The 12,107-nt window shown below is 38.4% G+C and overlaps 1 protein-coding gene across 4 annotated transcripts in view; it reads left to right on the forward strand.

The window, feature by feature from the left end:
- Window positions 1–12,107, forward strand: part of Cv-2 (crossveinless 2) — a 46,253-nt gene that overhangs the window by 15,335 nt on the left and 18,811 nt on the right. For all 4 annotated transcript variants that reach the window (XR_011731149.1, XR_011731151.1, XR_011731150.1 and 1 more), the window contains exon 2: window positions 7,904–8,044. Coding sequence is in view for 1 of the 4 variants with exons in the window: in XM_071772704.1 (XP_071628805.1) it covers window positions 7,945–8,044 (100 nt within the window). In the remaining 3 variants the exon portion in view is untranslated. The remainder of the gene's footprint in view (window positions 1–7,903; window positions 8,045–12,107) is intronic.

Genomic DNA, 12,107 nt, shown 5'->3' on the forward strand with positions numbered 1-12,107 from the left:
GTTTTTTTTGTCTGCCATTAAACCTTTTTATCGATTTATATCTATTTTCGAATAATTTATATATCTTTAAAATGCGATACTTTGCATATTAAATATTCTTTTTATAAAAATCAATATTTATTTCTGATTAAAAAAGAAAATTATTTGACATGTGAATTATAGCGTGTATAATATACCTATTACTTTCATCAAAAGTCTTGTCAGTTTTCTGTAAGTGTTCAGATATTAATAAACGTATATTGTTTTTTTATTCAATAATTTTGAAGTACCTGAGTTGTCAGACGCGTATAATATACGTATATAAAGTTGTATTCTTTTTTTTCTATCCTTCTTTCCTTTTCTTCTTTTTTATTCGCTTCTTATGGCGCACACATGGACACTTGCTCACGCGTTCTTCATTTTTGTCGTGATTTCTCTAGCGACACGTTCTTTTCCCTTCCCTCGCCCTTCGAAAGCCACCGCGGTTAGATTAAGAGTTACAAGTCGCGTGAATAATCTCGCGGTCGCTGTGCGTCGTATAACTGTCTTTCCTAGAATAACATACACGAGAGAATCGTAACTTTCTCAACAAAGTCCGGACTCGGGGTGTGCGGCACACGCTCGGTAAAATATACAGCCGCAGTAAAAATATACCGAAGATCGCAGCAATATTCCGTGCTAAAACTAGGAGAAAGACGTCCCGCGATGAATGCGCAAAATCGCTGAAAAAATATACAGTTTTACGGTTACGAAATATTCCTCTTGGCTCGACGTCTAACGTTTCGCGAGAAACGTCTATCTAACGCTGCTTCGTCCAGCAATTAATTTTAAATTGCACCTAAATCACTAGAATAAGATCAAATTAAACCATTCTTTGAAGATAAATGATCGATTTCTACCGACTGATTACTTACTTGTTGTATACAATTTTACATCTTGACTAACTTATTTAACAACTATTTCATATATAATTTTCAACGGAGTCAATTGTATCAGTGTCTTTACGACACTCGCGTCTTGTTGCGCGAAATCGTCGTTAGCAATCATAAATTCCCGAGTATATCACGGTGCATCGGTATATCCCCGGCGTCTATTTAAATCAGCCTGGCGGTACCGCAGGTGTTTCCACCGCGATACACTTCTCATAAATGCAAGCGACCTGCCTGCCGGTTTCCCCCCTTCTTTTACCCTCCTCCCGGTTCCCTATCCGTTCGCGTCCGTCCGATGCACGTGCACGTGTACTGCGCGGTGCTGCGCCAGACCGTAGGCTCGCTCGCTCGCGCTTTTGCGCAAGCTACTGCATTCTTTTTCTTTGCGCAGAGCGCACACGCGCGCGCTCTTCGGCCGCGCACGCTTGCGCAAATGAGCACATCGTGCAACGACGCGTAATGCAGAACGAGAGAGGAGAGAGAGAGAGAGAGAGGAGAGAGAGAGGGGAGAGAGAGAGAGAGAGAGAGAGAGAGAGAGGGGAGGAAGAGAGAGGGGAGGAGAGAGAGAGAGAGAGAGAGAGAGAGAGAGAGAGAGAGAGAGAGAGAGAGAGAGAGAGAGAGAGAGAGAGAGAGAGAGAGAGAGAGAGAGAGAGAGAGAGAGAGAGAGAGAGAGAGAGAGAGAGAGAGAGAAGCACGGAGGTAGCAGTGAGGAGGGCACATAAACACGAGCACGTGTCCGTGAACGGCATGTGGCTGAGGAGGAAAAAGATGAAGGGCTAAGGGGAGGGCGAGAGAGAAGTGCTACTGAGAGTTGATTCCCAGCGGTGTATGAAGAAGGATATCTACTTCTCTACTTGCGCTTGGAAAAAGGCGCAATAAAGAATCTCCAACTAACGATTCGCATATATGTGAGACGGTAACATTAGGTGGCGCAGTTCTTATCTTGTATATTTTGCATGCCGTTCAAATTCAGCGTACATGTAATACGTGTATAGTAATAAAGATATAGAACTTGTGCAATTAGCGTTTTAATTAACAGCGATTAACACCTTATGGATCTCGCCACTATAAATATTGATTTTAGATAGCAGTCGCGAAAGATATCGTTTATCGATAAGAATAATTATCGCGGCCTTTTGGGAACTGAAGGAAAGTGGCTTCGAAAGCGAAATATACAAATCGACGCGACCAATCGTGCCAGAGGAACATCCGGCTTTCAATATATTATCGCGTCATTAAATACCAGAGCAAACTTATTGTAACACGTATAGCGATGTGCGACGTCGTTGACACAATTGACAAAATAAATATATGAAAGCTTCCACGTAAAGGACATCGCAAAACGGCGTTTATTACGTTGCACTCGCGTTGCATCGCGTTACATCACATGGGCCATAATCGTTGCGTACAATTGCGTCGTGACAACACGTGTCACACACCGTTATTCATTAGCCTGGCCGAGCTTTTAATTCACAATTATTCGCATGGATTATACGCGAGATTATACGCGACATCAAACTCGGAATCGTGGTCGCCGTTTAAGTATCGGGTGTGTCGCGACGCGACATCGTCGCTCAAAGATCACTGCTGTGAATTTTGTTACCCCGTGACGAACAATTATACATTTCACATTTCGCGGATCTTAGATTTTCGGCGGCCGTAAAATTCATAAGTTGGCTTTCCGGGCGGTTCGGCGCGGGCTAATCCTTCGGAGTTGGCCGCTCTCTGGGCCGCCTCGTAAATCAAATCTTGACATTTTGTCTACTCACTCGCAAAGTCCGGCCGACCAATAACGGGGCGCATACCTGACGAATAGGTAATTTAGTCGTCGCCGTGTATCGACGACGGAGATAACCGTTAAAAAAGAAGTATTAATACTTTTATTCGTTTTACAGTACCGTGATGTTTTATGCCTTGACAGATATAGTAAAAAAGAGCATTGGAACTAATATTTTCGTGGATTAATGACAGAAATTAATAATAAATTTGAAAATAAAGCGACATCGTATAATTTTTTATACTATTTGTTTTGTAACCAAGAATATGTATTATACCGTATTATATCGTATTATATCAAGCATAATAAAAAAGAACAAGTTGTACACTGAGAAAAAAATTGTCTGCATTTTAGTAAATACTAGTTTGCATACAACTGTGACTCCATTTACTAAAATAAAGAAAAAAAATTTTTTTATTAGTAGGTACCTATATGTGTGTTCACTGAGAAAAAATATACTAATAAAGAGGAAAATTTTCTTCATTTTAATAAATGGAGTCACAATTGTATGCAAACTAATATTTACTAAAATGCAGAAAATTTTTTTTCTCCGTGTATATGTACTAGCATTAGTTTTCATTAATACCATAAATTACGTAATAAAAATACGTGTATAATGTCTCGATACAAAACTAGTGAAGCGAGAGTATTGGTATTTCTCAGCATCAAAACAGTAACTCTGCCGATAGTAACTATATCAGCCTAGCGGACGCCTCTTCGGATTCCTGCGGTGCTTACGATCTAATTTAGCGTATTGCAGTGCAACGAGCCTCGAACTTCCCTTTGGGGCGCCGCTTGTTACGAGTTTATTCGCCGCTGCCGAGATTCGATCGGCACGCTTAGTCGGCGAATTAGCGATGCGCTCAGAAAAAACGTATTCGAAGCAGCTGGAGCCCGGGGAGCTCGCGTCATGACGGAATCCTAATTAAAGTCCGAAGCAAAACGAGAACGACCGCCGGGAGGCGGTCGTAGCGGAGAGGAGGAGCAGTAATAACGGCACTGAGTGAAAGTGGTAATGACTATTAATAGTTGAATAGTACGTGCGAAGAGGACGAAGGCGAAAACTGCGGATACGTATGCTAGCTCCTTCCTGTAGCGCGAAATTTTGCAAGTATGAATCGGAATTGTCTTTCCAAAATGAACAAAACTATGGTAGATAAAAGTACATCATGTTTAAAAAAAGATATAAATATAAGAAAGTATAGAAATAGAGACGCAAGACTAAAAGCCTAACTGTGATAGTAGCGACGATGCAAGTCTTCCCTCATTATGAGAAACAAATGGAAAATTTATCCAATGCACGTAAAACACAACTATTATTTCATGTCTAGCATTTCCTTTACAGTTTTACAAAGAAAATATTCGAAATTTTAAATTATTTTAAAATAATATAATTACAATATAATTATTCACGACATCTAATGTATACATAAGATTAAACTTTAGCACTTATAGCTCTATTATATATTTTAGGTCTAACAATATTTAGAGCGAAACTTTATTAAATAGTGATTCAAATAAAACGTTCGTTAGCGCGTGAATTATTAAATTGAGAGATGTGATTAAAAAAACGGGATCTCGTATCGAGAAAATATTTTTAAAAGAACTAAAGAGATGCATGGCGGTAAGAAGACATGCAGAGCATGAGCGGCGATGAGTCATAATTTCTATTTAAATGTAATTACGCTTGTGCGTATGCGAGTACAAGTGGCGACTGTATGTACGACCAAGCGTCATCACGTCCCCCCCCTCCATCTGCCCGAGCACATTTCCTTCCTAAATAAACGCTTAAAATAGTATATGGGCACGCTCTTTCTCTCTCATCTCTGATAAATGTTGCCCAACATTGTCGCCGCCAAATACATCAATGACAAGCGGCGCGGCGCGGCGGCGCGATTGTCGACGCATTGGTGCACGCACAGCTGGCGAATAGATCAGGTGAACCCGGCCTCTACCTGCGTGACGTGCGAATATTTATTAATCACGCCCCATAATAGAGCTGTTCCACTTAAGACTCGCCACACACTCGTGAATTTGATATACTTTCATGCACACGCCGGCGTATGCACCGGGAAAATTTTCCACGCTGATGTTTTACGACTGCCTGTCCGCCTGCTTGCCTTACGCGAATAATCGTGCAAAACATTCTGCATCACAAGCTGAATTGCTCGCCGATTGTGCATCATTATTATAGTGTCCTGTGCGAGTAGTCACTATTGAGAGATAAAAAAATTAGATTATTCTTACGTTTTATAGCGACAAATTTTTTTATAGTTAATAAAGTTTCTCTTTATTTTTTTCAATCTACTGCAATATGTAGTGTTTGATAGTACACAAGCGTTCATTATACGTTTAATCAAAAGCTAGGTTTTTTTCTTGGGAATAAGTTATTTTCTCGCTACACGTACATCCCTCCTTCCGCCTACTTTTGTTGTATAAATGATTAATGTACGCGTTTTGCATGCGCCTTCGTAGAAAGAATTGAAGATGATCCTTAATTGTCAAATTAGTATCTATTGTTGCAGTAATCTCGGTAATTGCTATTTGTATCCGCGTTAAAAGTATCTAATCTTCCCATGTTATTTTCCTACGTGTGTGGAGAAACCTGCCATCTTTTACAAGTTTACAATTGGCATGGGTCACGTAAATTTATCTTCTCGTCTTCAGCGATGTATAATAACCGGAATATATTTCATGCGTACAAATATCAAACAGACATCAAGAAGACATTTAATAGGGATTATTAGCAATTTTTATTTTACGATGCGCCTCGATGTTCATTGCATTTTTTAACATTTACGACCAGTCTACTAAATTCCTAGCATATACTCGAATATTCGAATAGACGGAATAGTACAAAACTCGATATTCCAGTATTTCGAACGTACAAATATTTTGAATCGGAGACGAATCCTCGTGTCGGATTTATTCGAACGATATCGCTGTTCGAATATTTACAGTCCTAGTTTCCGCTCTCATATATCACGTTACAAACTTATACGTGTGTAATTGCGCGGGATGTTAGCAGTCTAGTTACATCGTCGGCATCTGCGATTTGGATTAGACTACCGAGTCTGCATGTAAACCGCCTACTACGTAGTACGAGAGAGAGAGAGCGAGAGAGCACTCCCCTTGCACGTCTCTCGCAAACAAGCGTCACGCGAGCATTGTTTGTTCGCGTCTCGCTCGTGCAAACAATCCGCATGATTGCAAACGATCTCGTGCTGGCGCGTCATTATACGCGTCATTATGCACAGCGGGGGCAGAAGCTGCCTCGAATTGTGGATCGGAGAATGTGGAAATTTATCAGGAGATAATATTCCTCGAAATTCGTCATCTTTTCCGCCCGAGTCGTATCACGATTGAGAGGAATAAAGAATAGCATTTATTCCGTTAGGGAATTTATATTCACGGAAAAAACGTTTTGCTGAAGTATCTAAAAATTGAGCTAGATACAGATCTGAAAATAATTTTGTTGCCCCATCAAAATAATTATAGTAGGTCGCTGAAGTATGATAATGCTAGCTGTAAAAAGTTTTGACATTTTAGCAATCAGTTTGAGTGTCCTACAATTAATTTGATGGTGTAACAAAATTATTTTCAGATCTGTATCTAGGTAAATTTTTAAATACTTCAGCAAAACCGTTCTTTTCGTATACAAGAAAGACAATCCCACAAATAAAATCTGCGAGCGTGGCTATCTACTTTTTTTTTAAATAGCGTGTACCTCAGTAGCGTTTCATGAGATTACAGATAAGGGATGAGAAGTAAAATATACTATCAACCTATTAGTATTTTCCATACTAGTTTGTCGCATATTATATCATAAATATACGATGAAAGCACGGCATGAAATTGTATGGCGATCCAAATGTCTCAGCTGACCTAAACGACTTTCGAAATAAACGACCCGAGTAACTAAAACTGAGCGTGATTAATATACTTATCTTCGCACTTGACACAATCTATTCGTTCGCGCGGCGCAACGCGTTCAGGAATATTCCCGGAGCCACCCGATCGAAAAAATCGGCTCATAAATATTTCTCAATTCGCGGCCCGGCCGGTTGACTGTTGTAACTTTTTTTTGCTTTCCTTTTTTTACGATCGTGCCTGTCGATATGGGCGCGTACGCGCGCCTCCTCGACGAGCGTATACGTGTGTGCATGTATTAATAGATTTGTCGAGTCACCACACCAGCATAGAGATATTTCGTCGTGGGTGCAACGATATTCGCGTTGCATACAAAAGATACAGCCGCATAGATATTGGTTTCGTAATCGATTAAACAAGATACAGATACTCCGGTGATCGGCAACGCAACGGCGGGGATCGCTAACGTGAATTCTAATCCTCGCGACCGCTGGAATTCTCATTAATCAAGCAAGACTCGTTAGGCTCATCCGCATTTGAATTGGATCTCGGATTGGATTTATGCATTTAACGTGTTGAATAATGTATCGGACGCCAGGGTTCTCAACAAATGGGAATAATACAAGTCGCAATACATTCCGTTACTTTCCTTTCGAGCCGTGTCGCCCGTTTCCCTCGGCCCTCGAGAAACGCTCTTCCTCTTTCACTGAAATTTTTCGAGTAATAGCACGTAATTCCGAGGCTCGCGGAGTGATTGAACAATTTGCAGTTTTAAATAAAAACATGAGCGCGCGGTCGACGAAAGGTTAAATATACGCATATAATTCACGTTGCATCGTGGCGCCACGAAAATTTATGCGTCTAAACGTAGGTATGGAAATCGCGGAAGTGCATCAGACTGTTACATGTATCAATGCTAATGGTGACAATACACTTGATGATATCCTTAAATCTACTGTAAGCTCTCTAAACGCGCAGAGAGACGGTGCGTATTATGCATTACGCGGAGTACTTGATCTTCACAATTAATGCTTCTCTCGGAATTATTCCAGAAAGCTAAGTTCGTATAAATTGAAATGAAATATGTGCCGCTTGCATTTTGCGCAGCAAGATTTTTGCTTTGTTCCGCGAATTTATTACAGTTTGTCCAATGTTATTGTTCAAAATTAGCGCGAGAATTCAAGATGGCGTTATCTTAATTGAAGGCATATTTTTAACATGTAAACATTGGCTCGTGTTTCAAAAATGTAAATCTGTTTAAGTGTTTTGCCATTTTGTTGCACAATCGAAGAAAATAAGCACGTGGAGGCATGTGATTTAATGATTATCTTGTTTGTCGTTCTTTCAGCAAATTGTCGCGGCAGGGTCCGAGATCCGGTACATCTAAACATGGAATTGACACGATTACCTTCGACACTGGCTTTGGCTTTGGCCCTGGCCTTCCTTTCGACGCCACACCGCTGCGACGCCGCCTCGGAAAGTATAATAGGTGAGTATTACGAGCGCGCACAGAAAGCACGCGCGACACGATTTCAAGCGTGTTATTTTGATAGCTGACTAATGATCGGGCTCCAACCAGAAAGGTGCCAACATCGAAATTCGATCGATGCCATTCGGTTGCATCCAGTTTAGTAGGTATAGGCGAAAAGTGCCATCGCGCTGGTCTCCGAGAGTACTCTCGATACGTATAGTGTACTCATAGTAATTAAAGTAACATTACTACGAGTGTTCGTCGACAAAGTTCTAAAGTAATCCTGGAATATTATGCTAACAGTAAGTGAAAAAAATATTCGATGAAAATAATTATTGTTTCTTATCTACTTTTTAATTTATATACAGGATGTCCCTGCACTCAGTGCCACAACTGGTACAGCGGCTTTAGAACATAAAAATAAGTTTAAAATGTCGAATAAACATGTCCGAATCCGAATGGTTTCGGAATTATAGGGTATTGAAATCGCTTTTGTAAGAGAACATAAATTAAAGTAAGTGTTGTTTAATGTTCTTTATTCTGTTTAAAGCTTTACAAAGGGTGCTCTACCAGAATGAGATCCACAACTATGGCAACTGACACTTAATGCTGCCGATGTCATCTACGAAACTCCTAACATTTTTCAAAAAGCTTGAAACAGTTTATTAATTTGTGCTAAAAAGTTAAGTCGACGGAGAAATTTTTGAGCACCTTTTGTAAAGCTTTAAACACTTTAAACAGAATAAAGAATATTAAACAACATTTAATACTGCTTCCTTACGAAAGCAACTTTAACACCCTATTATAACTCCGAGACCGTTCGGATTCGGACATAGAATTAGATATTTTCGACTTATTTCCATGTGCTAAAGCCGCTGTATCAGTTTTACACTGAGTGCAGAGACACCCTGTATATATATCTATATTTTTTATGTTATAAAATCTTTTAAAATCTTAAAATTTACACGTCATAAAGTGAAAAAAGTGTTCTTATTTGTTAATAGACTATAATCAGTAATTTTTTATCCAAATGTGAATAGTATATAATACTAAATAGTTTTGTAATATTCTAGGATTAATGCAGATGAGATTAAAACAATATTCTTTGATAAAGTTTTACACGTAAACGCGAATAAATTACCGCAATTATGAAACAATCGCATCGTTATAAATTACACAAATTGCTATATATGGATTATATCAAGTTTTACGTTTTCCTAATAGGGGCTAAAAATGACGAGAGTATTATTGTTATATTTATTGTTTTCAGTAGCGAAAGAAAACAATAATTATGCCATATAATCATGCTGCTATATGTTTAATCTAAATTTTGCAAACTGGATTTCACATTATTGCATTTATAAATAATTATCCCTTAATCTATGATGTTCATAGAACCGTTTAAAAATTCCTTCTCTTTCGGTTTCTATAATTGACACTCATTAAATTTATAGTCTCAAGCTGATCACTACAATATTATATAATTCTTTTGATAATAATTACGAATATTCTCGCTGTTTTACATGTAAATGATGTAAAGAAATCGACGAAAGAAAGCAGCAGAAAACATCGCGTGTTAAGAGTGGACGGCGTAAAACCACGTTTTTATATCTTGCTTTCGTTCGCGTTTCGTAATAGTTGTGTCGAGTGATACTTCCGCGGTACATGAACACGCGGACCCGGCAAGAGCTGCTGCGCGCGAGTAGCATTGCCGCCGAAGCGATCGAATTCCCGATTCCAGCTGCTTTGCTATATCTCGCGGTGCATTCGCGCGCGTGCGAACCCGTTACGCTCCATTTACGCCTTTTAAATGCTCTATTCTTAGCCTATCTCCATTATCTGCCGTTCTATTTGCGCCGGAATCGAGTCGAATCTCACGGCTCGTACGAGTCATCGCGAGCGGAGCAGGTCGCCGTCTCCGCCTCGCGGAACGCTTTGTTCATTCGCGAATTTATGCGAGTTACCGGTAAATTAGTCAGGAAAATTCGCATAAAAAAATTTTTTTAAGCACTCTCTGTGTGCCATTTTGCGACGATTTTTTCAAGAATCTTACGCGTTTACCTTAACTTCGCGGGAGCCGTTTGAAGAGTGTAGTTACGAAATATTCGTAATATTACAAGGTATAGGAATCACGATTTTTTAAAAATATTTGAAATTACAAAACAGTATTTTTAAAGTATTTCTGAGGCGTATCGAATATACATATGTATATATATTCTTTAAATTTATTATGGATACAAAGGATTAATCAAATGTTTTATAATTATTAAGCATCTGTTTTTTGTAGTTAAATTGATTCATATGAAAGTATTTGAGCCAATATTTTATGAAAAACATTTTAATCTTGATATTTTATTGTAATTTCTGGGGTAATTTCCTTATTTTTTGTATTACTTTTTTGTATTTTTTTGTATGGGCAAATATAGTATGTATATATGTATCGCGTAGAAGAGTCGTGCGTATTGGTTTATCATCTATTTTACCGCTCAACTGATAATGTGATTAATAAAATTTTTATGTAGAAATTATTTAAGTGACTATTTTGCGTTACAAAAAAAATTTTTTTCTTACATCTCCGTTCTCATATCTTTTGAAATAATGTCTTTTAAAAAGATATAAGCACAAAAATAACAGTACAATTTTTTTCAGTTTAAAGAATAGTAAACTAGACAGAATAGCTAAATAATTTAAAACGGCCAATTTTCGAGCATTTACTTACAAGATGTTAAAATTATATTTAATAATTTCAATAATAGTATACAGTCGTTAACGTTTCGTGTGGGGGGAAATTCACAGTCGGCATTGGTGTACAAATTTCGGCAGTGGACTGAAAAAAGTAAGCAGTGGCCTATAATATTGACGGCATTGTCGTCAGTGGTTGGGGAGTGGTATTAATGACATGTGGCAGTGGCAGTGCAGGAGGTATTGCATAGCATTGCTAAGGCAGTGTCCGAATTTTATCCGGCATTGACTCGGCAGTACGGCAGTGGACGCCCCCTACGTTTTTTTTAGAAAATACGTATATCCGAATACCTAATAGATAGCACTATATTGACTACATCTTAAACAACGTTATATTTCCAAAATGTTTTTACGCTATCTTAAAACAACAAAATAGCAACACATTCTGGTATAAACGTTTATTCGATTTGAGCACTCTGTATATTTTTTTTCGCATGGGAGGCCAGCTTGACACAGAGATTCTAGCCCCACCACATACTAAAAAACTCAGAGAGTGCTCAAAAAAAAAAAAAAAACAATACACCAAAATTTGTTGCTTTAAGATAGCGTAAACAAGTTTTTGAAATATAAGGTTCTGTAAACAATACCACTAATAAATACTGCATCTTCGACCGTTATCTACGACTTTGATGGCTAAAAACTAAGTAAAAGAACTTGTTGCTCAGCTCTTTTTGGTCTTAAAATATTCTATGGACCGTGCCCTATCAGAATATGCAACTTACGATTTTGTTGCTCGCCCCTAACTGCAAATAAACAAATTATTTATTTCCGCGTCGACCTTTATCTACAACTTTGATGGCTAAAAACTAAGTAAAAGAATTTGTTGCTCGGCTCTTTTTGGTCTTAAAATATTCTATGGATCGTGCCATATTAGAATATGCAACTTACGATTTTGTTGCTCGCTCCTAACTGCAAATAAACAATTTATTTATCTCCGCGTCAGCCGTTATCTCGTTATCTACGACTTCAATGGCTAAAAACTAACAATAAGTAAAAGATTCTTTTACTTTATAGTTTTAAGACCAAAAGAGCCGAGCAACAGATTCCTTACTTAGTTTTTAGCCATCGAAGTCGCAGATAACGAGATAACGGTCGACGCAGAGATAAATAATTTGTTTTTTTTTTTTGCAGTTAGGGGCGAGAAACAAATTGTAAGTTGCATATTCTGATAGGGCACGGTCCGTAGAATATTTAATAACAAAAGACCCAAGCAACAAATTCCTTTACTTAGTTTTTTTAGCCATCGAAGTCGCAGATAACGGTCGACGCGGAGATAAATAATTTGTTTATTTGCAGTTAAGGGCGAGCAACAAAATCGTAAGTTGCATATTCTAATATG

The sequence above is a fragment of the Temnothorax longispinosus genome, chromosome 3 (genome assembly GCF_030848805.1).
Source record: "Temnothorax longispinosus isolate EJ_2023e chromosome 3, Tlon_JGU_v1, whole genome shotgun sequence".
NCBI classification, from domain to species: domain Eukaryota; kingdom Metazoa; phylum Arthropoda; class Insecta; order Hymenoptera; family Formicidae; genus Temnothorax; species Temnothorax longispinosus.